General features: G+C 44.1%; 1 protein-coding gene across 1 annotated transcript in view; it reads right to left on the reverse strand.

Annotated features, from left to right (window-relative positions):
- The window catches only part of LOC137421269 (uncharacterized), a 130,798-nt gene that overhangs the window by 98,472 nt on the left and 14,310 nt on the right, over positions 1–18,016 (reverse strand). The window contains exon 2 of the mRNA XM_068107162.2: positions 9,856–10,251. Within this exon, the coding sequence (XP_067963263.2) occupies positions 9,856–10,251 (396 nt within the window). The remainder of the gene's footprint in view (positions 1–9,855; positions 10,252–18,016) is intronic.

An 18,016-nucleotide genomic window follows, 5' to 3' on the forward strand; every position in this document is an offset into this window, starting at 1 on the left:
AGGGAAACACACATTTCATGTTCTATTAAAATATGAGCAGCACAATAGGGAAACACACATTTCATGTTCCATTAAAATATGAACAGCGCGATTGGCAAACACACATTTAATGCGATATTAAAATATGAACAGCATGATAGGGAAACACACATTTAATGTTCTATTAAAATATGAACAGCGGGATTGGGAAACACACATTTAATGTTCTATTAAAACTACCCCCGCTAATTCACCCCAGATCCACCTTGTTTGAAATTCCAACTTCTTTCCTGGAAGTCCTGGCAGTGTCCATATGTTTTATACCTCTCCCACTGCCCCCTTCCCACGCCCCCCCCCCCCCAAAGCCCTCACCCTCTCTCAGATCTCTCGATGTCTCCATGTCTCTCGGTCCCTGCTCTCAAATGTTGTGTTTGTGTCCTTCCCCCTCTCTCCCCATCTTGTCTACCGCTCCCTATGTTATGTTTTATGTGTCGGTTTGTCTTTCTGTGTGATTAATGTTCGCTCTTTCACGAGCCTCGATCTTGTATACAAAAAAAAAAAAAAAAAAAAAATGAACTGTGGGATTGGGAAATACACATTTAATGTTCCATTAAAATATGACAGTGTGATTGGGAAACATATATTTAATGTTCTATTAAAATATGAACAGCATGATTGGGAAACACATTTAATGCGATATTAAAATATGAACAGCGCGATTGGGAAACACATTGAATGGGATATTAAAATATGAACAGCACGATTGGGAAACAAATTTAATGCGATATTAAAAGATGAACAGCATGATTGGGAAACACATTTAATGCGATATTAAAATATGAACAGCATGATTTGGAAACACACATTTAATACGAAATTAAAATATGAACAGCGCGATTGGGAAACACATTTAATGTGACATTCAAATATGAACAGCGCGATTGGCAAACACATTTAATGCGATATTAAAATATGAACAGCACGATAGGGAAACACATATTTAATATTCTATTAAAATATGAACAGTGGGATTGGGAAAAACACATTTAATGTTCTATTAAAATATGAACAGCACGATTGGGAAACACTTTAAATGCAATATTAAACTATAAACATCGTGATTTGGAATCACACGTTTAATGCGATATTAAAATATGAACAGCATAATTGTTAACCACACATTTAATGTGATATTAATATATATGAACAGCGCAATTGGTAAACACACACTTAATGTGATATTAAAATATGAACAGCGTGATTGGGAAACACATTTAATGCGATATTAAAATATGAACAGCGCGATTGGGAAACGCATTGAATGCACTATTAAAATATGAACAGCACGATTGGGAAACACATTGAATGCGCTATTAAAATATGAACAGTGCGATTGGGAAACGCATTGAATGCGCTATTAAAATGTGAACAGCACGATAGATTAACAAAATTAAAAGATGAACACATCATCCTCCATCTCTATCCTCCACCACCACCTCCCACAAACAATGGTCACATTACCCACAACCCTTGCACGACTACTTGTGTGTAGCCTGTTCTGAGTTTCATTCTTTCTTCTCGTCCTGCTGACGTGTTGTGATTCCTGGTGCTCGTGAATTTTTGCGCAAATCATTTGATTATGGCTCCTAAGTGTACGTGTAATGCAGGAGGTGAATGCGCTCCCTAGAGGCAGAAAAGGCATATGGGCCTGGGGCCAGAGCTGCTTGACCGACTATTAAGAGGTGAGAGAGATATACTGTATATCCAATACATGTTCCTTTCTGCTTCTACACTCTGGTCTACATCCATTTCCTCCACAACATAACACACAGAACATGCTCTACAGTCCTCTACTCCCTGCCTTCAGCGTAGCAGCCTTGTCCTCCATCCGAACCTCCTAAGTAAGCTCACCACCTCAAACAGGCCTTGTGCCACGCTGTTCGCACTAGATGGCACATCCATCATAATTTGTAGTGATATCCCCCCAACGCTCCCCGCACCAACTCGCGGAAAGCCAATCCAGAGTTGCTGTGGGGATTGGGATAGGAATGCGCCAATCATGGGTGAAGAAGGTCCCCACCGATCCAAGCCTCTGAGCTGCCTGGGTTATAGAGTCTCTCTCATCTTCTTGTTGGTTGATGTCTTTTTCTTCTCTGTCGTTGAGCTGAGTCTGTATTTGAGAGTTTGAGCCTAAGAGCTCACGCAGTCCATACTCTTGTCCATCTGGTTTACTCTTTGTTCTTGAGTCTTCCCATTTCATTTTCTTTTGTTCTTTTATCTTTCACTTTCCCTCTCGCTCTCACACATCTTACACCTTCACACTCATGCACCTTTCACCTCTCGCCCTTGCAAACGTTTGTCTGGCATCCGATTGCTGCACTCCTATCATCTAGCTGCATCCCTCCCCCCACCTTCACCTCGTATACCTCAAGAGTTTCTGCCAAAAATGTGCATCGAGTTTGCACAGTGGACATTCCATCACCACGGAGAGGAACACACGCAGAGGAATGGCGTGTTGGCAGCATGGAGAAAAGAATCCAAGTGGAGCATGAGGGAGTCTGGGCCAAAGAACCATCTTGTGCAGAACAATTTGGTGGCATTAGCTTAACAGGGTTAGTACAAAGTGTGCAGGGGCACAACACCTCCCAACACTTTGCATGCATACACCTGGACCTCCAACAGATTGCAAGGATGAAAACTGGGTGTTTGGGTGTGTTATAACATCCTTTTTGAAGATGATTAACGAGGCGCTCATTAGAAAAAAAAATCCGATGTGGTGGTGTAGCAATATGGCGGCCCGCCATCTTGGTCAGCCCACTGCACCTCGCTGGGTTCTTAAGCCGCCATTTTTTTTCGGCCTACGAAAACGTGCCTTACCTTCGAAACATGATCAGTTACCATTACATAATTGAAGCATATCATCAAAATCTGGCTTCGGATATGAGGATTGAATCCTGTAGACTAAATAATATCCAAATCTGGAGTGAAATCTGACAAAATGTACCATATCTTGCGATTTTATAACTAAGTGTATATATGCATTTATTTAAGCGAGGCTGGGATTCTCGTTCTGGTGTTAGTTTTTTTTAAATTTAACTTAATAATCGTTTTTAACTTAATTATTACTTCCATGGGAACTACTTGGAGACGCGTTTTTTGAATGAAACGTTCTTAGCAAATAACACTTTTTTAGTAGTTGGGACTGCCATTACTACAACAAAAACAACAACAACAACAACAGGCATTTTAAGGCCATTTTCCCTGCTAGAGCGGGGGTTAGCCTCGTGGGCCCCATGACAATCTATACAGCCGTTACTGTTAGAGTCAATTCTGAAGTTGGAATATTGAAGATGTTTCGGATTAAGAGATTGTGGAGCTTATTGCATTGTGGTTTTTAACTGTGTGCAGAGATGAAATAAAGGGGTGGAGTGGGGCGTCGGGGGGGGGGGGGGGGGGACCAGTTGCAACTGCTACACCAGAAAGCATCTCAAAATGCAAAGCCCGCCTGCGTCCATTTGTATTCAGATATCTTCTTCTTCTTCTTCTTCTTCCGTATGCTCAAAATAACGAAAATACTTTTTTTTTAAATACAAAATAAAAATTGATGATTTTATGCACGCTTGACCTTTGAGCTTTATATCTTTAAAAAAACACACACACAGACACACACACACACACACACACACACACACACGCACACACACGGGGACGCACACACACACCATTCAAAGACTTATGGGAAGTTACGAGGGGTGAAAATTTGACATCTCGCCCCGAGCGTCATTTTTCCTCAATACGCCACTGCTCCAGTGTGCATGCGATCCGTTTTTTAAATTCCCTCTGGATGAAGAACCCAGATTGCGTATATCATATTCCCGTCATGAAGCGACTCACCAGGTACATTTGCTAGTATATATATATATATATATATATATATATATATATATATATATATATATATATATATACAGTCATCCCTCGTTTATCGCGGGGGTTACGTTCCAGAACCCCCCGCGATAGGTGAAAATCCACAAAGTAGAAACCATATATTAATTTTATTATTTTAATATATTTTAAGCCTTTAAAAACCCTCCTCATACTCTTATAAACCTTTCCCACGCTCTTATGAACCCTTTCTACACTCTTAAACACACTTTTGAGACCCATCCTTAGTCCTTACGTATTAGAAAAATATTTGTACGTGTATATATAGCTGGACAGTACATTGATGCAAGTTCTTTTATAATTGCAATTAATTAACAAACAAACATACACATATGATCATGGAACTACACAAGTACAGTACAACAAAGTATTTACATTGATGCAAATTGTGTTTTTGAAAGCAAAAGGCAATAATTGACAAAAGTGCCTTTAATCAAACCTGAGGCCTAAGCATAAAGAAGTCTTCATGAGCTATTCAAAATAGAGATGATGATTAATTTTGAAAATTAATAAGAAATGCATTAGCTTCCTCTTGCATATGCAGCAGCTTCCTGATGGTTAATTTGTAGGAAGCAGTGGGGGGTGGAGAGGAGGTGAGGAGGGTGGTTATTCCTGATCTGATGCAGTGATGAAGCAGATATCTCATCTGTATCAAAAGGTAATGACCGAAAAATCCCATCCTCCACAACCTCGGTCATTCATGTTACTCAGCGACTTAATTTAATTGCAGCTTTAGACAACATCATCGAAATCGTCATCATGATCATGTGTCTCTAAGTTGTAAACATAAGTTATTGTAAATTAGAGGTTACCCAAAGTATGATGACTCTTAAAACCATATTGATCATTAAACTGCAGGACACAGTTTGGCATCAACCTTGCAAATTACTTAAAGTAGCGAAGAACCGTCCAAGAACCCTCCTTACGGATGGGTTAATTACCCCCAGAATCATGGACAAGTTAATTACCCCCAGAATACAGGACTTTCAAAATGCGCAATTCTTTGTCTACTCATTTATAATGCGTATTTTATTTCGATTTACTGTAATATTATTTTAATATAGGTTTTAATTAATGTGTTATATTTTTATTTATATTATTATTAATTTTTTAGGCTAGAAAATGCTTATTTTACCGCAAAAATAATTAAAATCTAAAAAAATAAAAATACCTATAGGCCGCAGAATCCCGCGATATAATGAAAAATCCGATATATAATTTTACATATACTAGCGAGAAAAACCCGCGATGTACTGAAGCCGCGAAAAGTGAAGCGCGATATAGCGAGGGATTACTGTATGTATATATATATATATATACTAGACGACCCATGACCCGTTGGGTCAATGTTATTATATATAATTAAGGGGTTACCATGGTTACAGTGGGGGTCAAAGGTCAACCTATGGCGAAGATATATAATTTTCTCACACTTTCTAATAGAGAGGCAAAATGCCATATAAAACTAAATTTACTGGTTCTAATTGCTTTTATTTATCAATCCTCACATAGAAGAGCAGTTTTTAGGAATAAGCATTGAGGAGAAGACCTCTCAGCCAATGATGTGACCCCTCAGCCAATGATGCTACACCTCAGCCAATGATGCTACCCCTCAGCCAATGATGTGACCCCTCAGCCAATGATGTGACCCCTCAGCCAATGATGTGACCCCTCAGCCAATGATGTGACCCCTCAGCCAATGATGCTACCCCTCAGCCAATGATGCTACCCCTCAGCCAATGATGCCGCCCCTCAGCCAATGATGTCGCCCCTCAGCCAATGATGCTACCCCTCAGCCAATGATGTCGCCCCTCAGCCAATGATGCTGCCCCTCAGCCAATGATGCCGCCCCTCAGCCAATGATGTCGCCCCTCAGCCAATGATGCCGCCCTTCAGCCAATGATGTCGCCCCTCAGCCAATGATGTCGCCCCTCAGCCAATGATGTCGCCCCTCAGCCAATGATGTCGCCCCTCAGCCAATGATGTCGCCCCTCAGCCAATGATGTCGCCCCTCAGCCAATGATGTCGCCCCTCAGCCAATGATGTCGCCCCTCAGCCAATGATGTCGCCCCTCAGCCAATGATGTCGCCCCTCAGCCAATGATGTCGCCCCTCAGCCAATGATGTCGCCCCTCAGCCAATGATGCTACCCCTCAGCCAATGATGCTACCCCGCATCCAATGATGCCGCGCCTCAGCCAATGATGTCGCCCCTCAGCCAATGATGTCGCCCCTCAGCCAATGATGCTGCCCCTCAGCCAATGATGCCGCCCCTCAGCCAATGATGCCGCCCCTCAGCCAATGATGCCGCCCCTCAGCCAATGATGCCGCCCCTCAGCCAATGATGCCGCCCCTCAGCCAATGATGCCGCCCCTCAGCCAATGATATCGCCCCTCAGCCAATGATGCTACCCCTCAGTCAATGATGCTACCCCTCAGCCAATGATGCTACCCCTCAGCCAATGATGCTACCCCTCAGCCAATGATGCTACCCCTCAGCCAATGATGCTACCCCTCAGCCAATGATGCTACCCCTCAGCCAATGATGCTACCCCTCAGCCAATGATGCCACCCCTCAGCCAATGATGCTACCCCTCAGCCAATGATGTGACCCCTCAGCCAATGATGCTACACCTCAGCCAATGATGCTACCCCTCAGCCAATGATGCTACCCCTCAGCCAATGATGCTACCCCTCAGCCAATGATGCTACCCCTCAGCCAATGATGCTACACCTCAGCCAATGATGCTACCCCTCAGCCAATGATGCTACCCCTCAGCCAATGATGCTACCCCTCAGCCAATGATGCTACCCCTCAGCCAATGATGCTACCCCTCAGCCAATGATGCTACACCTCAGCCAATGATGATACCCCTCAGCCAATGATGCTACGCCTCAGCCAATGATGCTACCCCTCAGCCAATGATGATGATGATGCTACCCCTAGACGACCCATGACCCGTTGGGTCAATGTCAGTTTTAATAGATATGAGAATAGAACTAAAGCGAACGCTGGACATCATGAGGGAGATTATTTGGGCCAGCAAGCCATAAAGCTCACCTCTCCAGCGTTCTAAATCACTTACCTGTGACACGTGATTTCGGCCCTTATCTCCGATCACGTTGACGGAAATCACCACAGCATATCGTCAAGATCCCTCCAAAAGGCTCGTCTTTGTCACATACATCACGCAACGTGCGATCCACAGCCTCGAAACTCTCTCTCCTGATCATAGGACACTCATCCCACACGATGAGTTTTGTACTTCGAAAGAGGTCTGCGATAGTGGAATTTTTATCGATGTTGCATACGCCATCTTCCCTCGGTGTCAGAGGGATTTGGAACCTTGAGTGCGCTGTTCTTCCACCAGGCATGAGGGTAGCAGCTATGCCAGATGAGGCCACCGCAGGGGGCAACTTCTCCACTCGCTCTCACTTTAGAGAGAATCAGGTTAATAAGAAACGTCTTCCCTGTGCCTCCAGGCGCGTCAATGAAAATCATTGATGACTGATTCGTGCGGATGTTGCTATTCGCGCCAATAGACGTGAGGTGTGATTCGTTGTCCGCGTCCGTAGCGCCGCCGGAGGGTTGATACGACATTCTTCCTGCAAATAGTATTGTGTTTGTGCTATCGTTTTGCCGATCATCAAATGACAAATAAATTACATTGTGAAAATTAAAGATTTCAAATAAACCTATTTAAAGTGTATGCGCATATAAATAATAAAAAAAAATCGAAGAAATATCTCTCGGTAATTTCCTGAAACATATTTTACTTCCGGGTAATAATGTTGAATGAAATGACGAAGATATATACTGTATGCCTGTTATTTTAGGCGGTGTATTTTCGTATATCAACGTGGCGCGATTTTAAAAATATATCTCTGCAATTTCCCGTGTGTGCGTGAATGTTCTCAATTATTTCTTTTACCGAGTCTAAAACCATCGATAAAAATGAAATCAGATGGCGACTTAGATTGAAGATAAAGGCGTGAAACAGACTCAATGGCCTTGAAGATACAAGCCTTTCAGAATTCATTTCGTTCTATAAACGGAAACTTTCATCGGATTTTCTTCCCGTTTTTTTTCAACCGAGTCTAAAACTATGTTAGCGACTGTGAAAAATGACATGATATATCGAATTTGATTTGAAATAAAACTGAGAGAGAGAGCAAGACACCACGGGCCTACAAAACAGGCCTCAAAGCTATGCGAGTTAATAAAATGGTGGATATTACTCCTCTCTCAAAGGGGTAAGCCACGCCCCCAGACCGATCGAATGTTACATACAAACACGCAAGATTTCAATTTTATAATTATATATATATATATATATATATATATATATATACATATATATATATATATATATACATATATATATATATTTGTAGGCACTGGACATGTCCCAGTTGCCTGTTCCAAAACCAGACACACCACATCAGAGTGGTCACACAGGCCAACTGATTTGGTTACTCTTAACAGGATTTCGGGGCTGTTTGCCAAATTACCGTGCTCATCTGGAATGAATGAGGCAGTCATGTGACACGCTGCTTGTACCCTGCGCCCGATCACCCAATTTATTGACACGAGTGGTGGTCGCCCGGACGCAGATATGTTACATACTGGGTGCTAACTGCCACACACCCAATTGGTCCTTTAATGGCCAATTTTGTTTATGATGCCGGCAATAACTCACCTACTCTTCATGAAGGACACCATAGGATCTTTAACGTCCACCAACTAATGCGGTACATGGAATGCCCAGTTCAACATCCATGTGAGGGACGGCACACACAATTATGGATTTCACTCACTTTCACTCACTCACCGCAGGCAGCTAGGTGGTCTTTCTGTCTTCTACCGACTCCTCTCCGGCCTTGCACCCCCAGCTCTCTCTGTGCTCTGTCCCCCAAATATTCCTACAGGTCGCACAAGATCTGCCAGCCACCCTCTGATGGTTAAACTGCCGAAATCTCGGCTCTCTGCTCACCTTCACTCTTTCATTCCTCTTTTCTCCCGCCTCTGGAACAAACTCCCTCACTCCCTTCAATCCCACTCCTCCCTCCAGGTCTTTAAAACAGCTGTTCACCACCATCTCTTATCTTCCCCCATCCAAAACCTTGATCTTTCTACCCCCGCTAATTCACCCCAGATCCACCTTGTTTGAAATTCCAACTTCTTTCCTGGAAGTCCTGGCAGTGTCCATATGTTTTATACCTCTCCCAAACCCCCCCCCGCCCCCCACCCCTTCCCAGGCCTCCTCCCCCCAAGCCCTCTCCCTGCTCTCAAATGTTGTTTGTGTGCTTCCCCTTCTCTCCCCATCTTGTCTACTGCTCCCGATGTTATATGTTTTATGTGTCGGTTTGTCTTTCTGTGTGATTAATGTTCGCTCTTTCACGAGCCTCGATCTTGCATACAAAAAAAAAAAAAAAATCACCCTGCTGTGAAACACCAGGATGACATTTTATTGTAGGGTCAGGATTCAAACCCAGGATAGACAGCTTAGAGGTGTGTGGTTGTGCGGCATCGTTATATTGTCATTTTAATAAATGTATTGTCGCATTGGTTATCTTATATGGATAAACCAATTATCAAAATGGACAATATAAAGTAAAGAAGGTGACCTTGTGTGATCGTAAAAATAATGAATTTTCTTATACCAATACTAATAAAGTGGTAGATATTTGGTGAAAATGATTCAGAATATGCAATTCAGTAGATAAACATAATTTCATGTGGTTTTTGGGACATAACTAACCACCTCACCCACTCACCTCTAACCACGCCCACATCTATATTATGATAAAGTTTCTTCATTTATGAATTCCTCTCAATGTTCATATATATCAGAGATAATGATAGAATAGAGATTATTAAAGATACACGAAGGAATGAAAAAAAAATAAAAAATAACTGTACACCCTACTCACCACGACATGGGGTGCATGCTGACTTGGTACTCAAGGGTTTGGTAGTCGGGGCTATGGTAGTCGGGGGTCTGGGTATCAAAGATAACGTGATGGTCTTTTCCGTTGGCATCTTTCCCTGGACATCATAACTACATGTGTATGTTCCATTGTCCCATCCATGCACGGGGTTAATCTTTATGGACCCATCTTTTTTCCCACTTGATTCCATGAACGTGATCCGGGTCTCAGATATGTAGTCTTTACCTGTTGAACGTTCAGCTATTATTTTTCCAGATGATTTATTTGACCATTTAATGCTGTTGACCACACGGTCACCAGTATAATTGCAGGTCAACAGAGCTTCGCCTTCAGAATATACAAATACATCTTGGTCTGCAGTTATCGGATCGGATCCCCCTACGGGTGGTAGATGGACACAGAGAAAAAGAGCACTTTGGAATTTTAGAAAAACAGAAACAATGGAGTTTACGGAGAAAGTAAGGAGGAAATTGCTCTTACAATTGAACTCTATAAACTAGTGTCACCTTGATTGATAATCATGAGTTTAAAATAAATAAATACAATATACATACAATTCAAACTGGATTTGGTACTGGGTAGAGCGCATGCCAGGCTAAAGTGGTGAAAAAGAAAGAAAAAAGATCGGGTGCCTGGTGAACAGTTTACGTTTTGTATCCCACTGATCAGCCGGATCTGGATTCGGACCTGAACCAAAATCTAATCGGTGTGTTCTTGCCGCATAACCAACTTATCCACCAAGTTTTGTCTGAATCTGTCCACAACATTTTTGAAATATCGTGCCATATATCGTTTTAAATCCATTCACTGGTGATACAATGCATGCAAATATACAAAATCAATCCCCAAATAATCAAACTGATTGAGAAAACAATGGAGCTCTGGAATACCATATTGATGTTACAGCACTCAGAAGGAAAAATTGAAATAGCAGATGTGAAGATACGTCGTGGAAACTTCCAGGGAGACAGTCTTTCCCCCCTTCTGTTTTGTCTGTCTCTGGAGCCACTAAGTAACCTCATCAATGAACAAGGACACGGATACACCCGAACAACCAGAAGACGAACATCCACAGAAATAGGAAAGGTGACACACCTACTATACATGGATCATTTAAAGCTCTTCTCGCAAAATGGCAAAAAATTGACAACAACAACAACAACAACAACAACATGCATTTTAAGGCCATTTTCCCTGCTAGAGCGGGGGTTAGCCTTGCAGTCCCCATGACAATCTCTCCATCTTGCCCTATTTTCTGCATCTCTCCTTGTTAACCCCCTTGCCCGCATTTCTTCTTCCACTATCTTTAGCCAAGTCTTTCTTGGTCTTCCCCGTCCTCTACTTCCTTCTACATTCGTTTCCATCACTCTTCTCAACCAGTCACTTTCATCCTTCCTCAACACATGACCAAACCATCTCAACCTGTTCCTCTTCACAGCATCAATCACAGGCTCTATTCCCATCATTTTTCGCAATTCATCATTTGTCTTCCTCTCTCTCAACGATACTCCGCACATCCATTGAACCATTCGCATTTCCACCCTTTCCAACCTTCGTTGCTGCTCTGCGTTCATTACCCATGTCTCGCTCCCATAAATCAAAACACTTCTCACACATGCAGCATACACCTTTCCCTTCAGCTTCAACTACACTCCCCTCCTCGTCAGCACGCCACTCAGTTCCCAAAACTTCTTCCATGCACATCTCACTCTATCAACCGTTGCCGAGTCTGATCCACCTTCTCCATTCAGCATGTCTCTGAGGTAGCAAAATGTTTTCACACCTTCCAGCTTCACGCCGTCTCCAAGATCCAACTCAACATTTCCTCCATCTGCAGCTCCCTCTGTGCACACCTTACACATGAATGTAGCTGCCACACTGGTTAATGACCCTCTCAGACCACTACATTTTTGATGAACCCACTCAGCGCACATTGTACATTGAATGGAGATCACTCCGACACCCTTCCTGCACACAGCACAGGGCCACTTCCCAGTTCTTTCCACCTCAACACATGCTTTACCACTTGCCATCACCTTCGTCTTTCCTACATTCACCTTCAGACCTTTTGTCTCCATACATTCCTTCCACTTGTTCATCTTTTCCTTCAGTCCATCCATACTTTCCGCAATCAACACCAGATCATATGCCTACAACAACTCCCACGGTAAACCCTCCTTTACGTTCTGAGCCAGCACCTCCATCACAGCTACAAATAGTAGTGGACTTAGTACCGACCCCTGATGCACTCCCACCTTCACCTCAAACTCACCACTGTTCCCGTCCTTCGCCCTTACAGCTGTGCGCGCTCTTTTGTACATTGCCATCACTACTCTGATCAACCATTCCTCCACTCCTAACTTCCTCATTGCCCATGTCAATACTTTGCGTGGAACCCTATCGAATGCTTTCTCCAGATCAACAAACCCAAGAAACAACTTCTTCCTCTTCTCCATGTACTTCTCCTGCAACTGCCTCACAATAAAAAGCGCGTCTGTCGTTCCTCTTCCTGGCATAAATCCAAACTGCATTTCGTCGATCTTCACTTTCTTCCTTATCCTCCTCTCCAACACCCTTTCCAATCCTTCATTCCATGCTCCAATAACTTTATCGCTCGGTATGAGCCACACTCTAGAGGGTCACCTTTCCCCTTGTATAGAGGGACGAGGGTACTCAGTTCCCAACCCACTGGAATGCGGCCTTCTTTCACCGCCAGATTACAGATCTCTATCATTCTCTTCACACCCCAACTTCCTGCTGCCTTCAACATATCTCCCACAACTCCCGACGGCCCTCCCGCTTTTCTACTCTTCATTGCTTTTATGGCTTCCTCAACTTCCTTCTCAGTTATCTTCTCTGCCGGTCCTAAAACTGGGTTACTCTCTATGTTGCCATCCCATTCATTCTCTGTATTCAACAGCATTTCCATATATCTTTTCCATCTTCCTTTAATTCCATCTGGGTCCACAACGATTTGTCCCACTTCATCCTTCAAGCAACTCACCCCCATCACATCACACCTCTCTTTCGCTATCTGCTTTGCAATCCTGAATACTGCTCTCTGACCCTCTTCCGAATCCAAGCGTTCTCCGAACATTTTCCTACATGCCTCCTGCGCCTTTGCCACCTCTTTCTTTGCAGCCTTCTTGGCTGCCTTATAACTTTCATGCTCTGCTGTTTCTGCTCCCGTACCCTTCGCCTTCTGCCACTCCTTGAACTTCTTCCTCTTCTCGTCAGCCTCTTTCCAACTTCATCATCCCACCACCATGTTTCCGAGTGCCTCGGTGGTCCTTTTGTCCATCCACATACCTCACCAACGGCTCCCAACAGACTAGCTTTCATTGACATCCAACCACTTTCAAGCTCAACCACATCATCCTCTACCCGACTCAGCCTCTCTTTTAATGCCTCCCTTACTGTCACCTCTTTCAACCTCCACACCTTCATTCTCGGTTGGTACTTCACCCGCCGAGCTCTCCTCGCACCTTTCACCCTTATGTCGCAGACAACCAAGTGGTGCTGTGAAACAGGTCACCTTTGTGTCCCGGTGGTGCCCCCTATCTCGCCTACGCACCATCAGGTCGTCAAAGGTTGTCGTCGACCCACCTGACGTGTATGTAACAAGCTTATTATCCTCTTTCTGGAACTGAGTATTACAAATCAACAAATCAGCTCCATCAGCAAACTCCAAAATCCTTTCACCTTCTCCATTTCTCACACCATATCCGTAAACCCCATGAACTCCCTCAAAACCATCCATACTCCTTCCCACATGTCCATTTAGGTCTCCTCCTTCCACAACAACTTCCTCATCTTTCACGTTTTCCATCAGCTTCTCCATCGCACACCAGAACTTGTCCTTCTCTTCATCGCTCCGACCAACCTGCGGGGCATATCCCGAGCTGATGTTCACCAAGAGCTTTCCAATCATCATTTTCACCATCATCAACCTATCACTCACTCTAGTCACACTCACCACACTGTCTACAAACTCCTCAGAAAACAGGACACCAACACCATTCACACCCTCCAGGCACCCTTGCCACACAAACTTGTATTTCTATCCCTGCCTACCCTTCACCATTCTCACACCACTTCCCTTCCATCTCGTCTCTTGCACACAACATATGTCCACTCTTCTTCTGACCAATACTTCCACCACTTCTCCTGATCTCCCTGTCATTGTCCCTACATTCCATGTCCCAAACCTCAGAAACCGATCTCCACTTCGGGCTGTACCCTGCCCATATGTAGTTGTAATTGTCATGGTTCTCTTTTTGAGGCAATGTTTTTATGGCCAGATGCCCTTCCTGACGCCAACCCTCTTAGTCGTCTCTTACGACATGCAGGGATATGGTGTACCTATTCTAAATCCAGGGTACACACTGGGAAATGTTTAAAACATGGAAATTCTGGGGGATGGGGGGGTTGGGAGGGTTGGGGGGAGGGCACCACGGCCGCGAGGGCCCCGCCAGCACCACGCCGCGTTTGCCCAGTCAGAACCATGGTGGCCCGGTCAGCACCACACCACGTTTGCCCTGTCAGCACCACGGCGGCCCGGTCAGCACCACACCACGTTTGCCGGTCAGCACCGCAGCGGCCCGGTGAGCACCACACCACGTTTGCCTGGTCAGCACCACGTCAGCCCGGTCAGCACCACACCACGTTTGCCCGGTCAGCACCACGGCGGCCCGGTCAGCACCACACCACGTTTGCCCGGTCAGCACCACGGCGGCCCGGCCAGCACCACACCACGTTTGCCCGGTCAGCACCACGTCAGCCCGGTCAGCACCACACCACGCCTGCCCGGCACCACGTCAGTCCGTTCAGCACCACACCACGTTTGCCCGGTCAGCACCACGTTTGTCCGGTCAGCACCACACCACGTCCACCCGGCCAGCATCACACCACATCAGCCCGGTCAGCACCACACCACGTTTGCCCGGTCAGCACCACACCACGTTTGCCCGGGCAGCACCACGGCGGCGCGGTCAGCACCACACCCTTGGAAAGGACTTCGATGCATGTCGGCCCGGTCGGCCCAGAGCCTGGCGCGAAGCCCAAGGACATCAGCACGTCATCCGAAAACAGCTCCGGTTGGTGCGAACCACTCGGTCAATGGCGCGAACCAGGTCCCGACACGCCCTTGCTCGATTGGCCCCGATGAAGGCCTCGCTGGGTGTTCTCCAAACAGGGGCAAAATCGCCCAAGCCGCGCTGGATTTCGGCAGTGGAAGCCTTGCTCGCTCGGCCCCGATGAAGGCCTTGCTGGGTGTTCGCTGGGTGACAGATCGACTAAAACTAGTAAAACAGTTTTCCGAGGCCATTAAAATGGAATTTGGACTAGCCAAGTGCATCTAGTGCACATTTGTACAAGGTAAACCAAAAAAACAGACAACATAAAAATTGACCTTGAAACAACAATATAACAGTTAGAAAACCAAGCATCATACAAATACCTTGGAGTAGAAGAGGGCCATGAAATATGTCACAAACAAATGTGCAAAACAATAGCCAAAGAATGTAGAACAAAGCTGATCCTGAAAACATACCTCTCCCCAAGAAACAAAATCAAAGCCATAAACCAGCTTGTAGCACCAGCGTTCCAATACAGCTGCGGAATAATAAACTGGGCCCAATCAGAAATCAACAAGTTAGGCATCAAAACAAGAAAACTCCTTATCATCCACAAAATGTTTTACACAAACCAGTGCATCCCGTGAAAGTACCTGTGGAGACGAGAGGGAGGGAGCGGCCTGATGGAACTCAACCAGGTGCACAGAGCGCAGAGTGTAGGGCCAGCTGAGGATGTGAAATGCTCAACAGACTATCGGATGCAATTTGGAAACAAACATGAACACAACAAACATAAAAAAGTATCCCTAACTCACCTTGTAAATAATTTCCAAAAACAGGTGTGAATAGAAGATGCCGCACAGGAAAAGGAAACAGAAACAAATACAGCCCCAGCAATTGCAAAAAAGATAAAATAAATATCAAGAAATATACACCAACAACTGGGAGAATGACAAAAGAGCAGGAAAATACAAAAAAGAATTGGACAGATTTGGGATATACAAAGAAGGCTCATTGGAATGGCTAAGAAGAGATCAGCTCAACAGGGACGAAGAATGAATCATAATAAATGCCAAAGATCAAGGACACTACACCAATGGATTGAAATAGATGGTGGGACTGAGCCAGACAGACAAGTGTAGATTCTGCAAGACAGAAACAGAAAGTTTGTGTCACCTGTTCTCAGGATGCAAAAAACTATTATCAGAACAACTTTACATTCAACGGAATAACAAAGTATGCAAAGTGATTCATTGGCAAATCTGCAAAAAAAATTAACATCCCAGTCCCAGAAAACTCATGGAAACACGAACCAAGGGCAATCATTGAAAATGAGGACGTCACAGTCGTCACACTCACGTACGACCTGATGATTCCATTGAGTGTGAACATAGAAAACAAAGCAATGCGTCTGGACATTGTACTCAGGAACAAAAAGGGAAAGACAGTATTGATGATTGAGATATCAGTACCCAGGGATTTTGGCCTAAACAACGCAGAAATCAAGAAAATGACCAAATACCAGGACCTCAAAAATGAGGTGAAGAGATCTTGGAAGCTGAACAGCGTCGAAATTGTGCCAGTGATAATTGGAACAAAAGGAATGATAAAATGAACCTTACAGAGATCTTCAAAACCATCCCTGGGAATATTACTATCAACAAACCGCAGTTGGAAGCTACCCCAGACTCGGTGACGATCATCTTCAGAACAAAACTTTGAGAACAAGAAAACTTCACAAACTGTTCCATGAATTGTGATACCTTACTGAAACGGAGGGGGATACTTTGAGACCTGGGAGGACCCCTACCACCTTATGGAACACACGTGTGGAGATAACACACACACACACACACACACACACACACACACACACACACACACACACACACACACACACACACAATTTCCTTACCCTCGGCTGAGGAGAGGGTATTGCATTTGAGTCTGTTTATCTGTCTGTCTGTGTCTGTTTATTTGTCTGCACAGAATAAATACGATTTTCGCTGCAACCATTGGTCAGATTCACAGGAAATTTTCACCATAAGTGCAACTCCACCTGTATAATCTTTAATGAGAATTATGACGTCATCAGTCACGTGGTTCGGCCGCCATCTTGTAAAAACCGAAAAAAATTGCACCTCTATATCTCCGACAGCAATGCATAGAAAAAATTGAGACATGGCTCATTGTAAAGAATTCTCCGTGTGGAATAACATCTGTTAATGATGATGTCATCGGTGCCTCCATTATGACGTAATAATTCGACAAGTACAAAGCTTCATCGATCAAGATGAAATTTCTTGTGCATAAAATTAGAGAAAAAAAATATTATGATGTCGTCATCGGTCACCTGGTTCGGCCGCCATATTTGTTTTAAGACAAAAGCCTTAAAACCACTGAAAACACATCCTGGCGAGGGTTTACAATCTCTGATTGCTCTTTCTTGGTTAATATTGTAGGATGTGATTCATTCCGCACTTTCACTTCTGTTTAAAAAAGATTTGCACCATTAAATTTGGATGTCAGTGACAGGCAATCGTAACGCACTGGATGCCCAAAGGACTGAATTTAAAAAGCTTGATTTTTTTTTTTTGTAGAATTTTGTAATTATTCACTGTTTGTTAAGTCATTTGCTCCATTTTAGTTTTCTTCAACAGATGCATCGCAGCATTCTCTCTTAGGCTGTCCCTCGGCCTGGCGTGTCACAAAACATTGTTATTTGGAATCAATGACGTCTCTTCATCACTGCAAAACTCATGGCATATGATAATGCTCTACAACCTATGAGTCCATCCTCTACAAGGTTGCTCCTCACACACATCGACAAACGCACCTGATCGAAGATCTACTGAAGTCTATATACCCCACAAGGGTTAATAACACGACCTGCTTCCTGCTGCTTCCGTGGAGTTCTTTCGAGGTGTTTTCCGTGGCGTTTTTCCAAAGCTGCTTCTCATTACAAAAGTAATAACAACATCTATGATAATGGGATAAGATTAATGATATTACGAAACAATATCTTCACTCCCCAAGAGGTTTTGTGAATTACGAATTTTGGGGCAAAA

The sequence above is a fragment of the Myxine glutinosa genome, chromosome 1 (assembly GCF_964187855.1).
Source record: "Myxine glutinosa chromosome 1, kmMyxGlut1.1, whole genome shotgun sequence".
NCBI lineage: Eukaryota > Metazoa > Chordata > Myxini > Myxiniformes > Myxinidae > Myxine > Myxine glutinosa.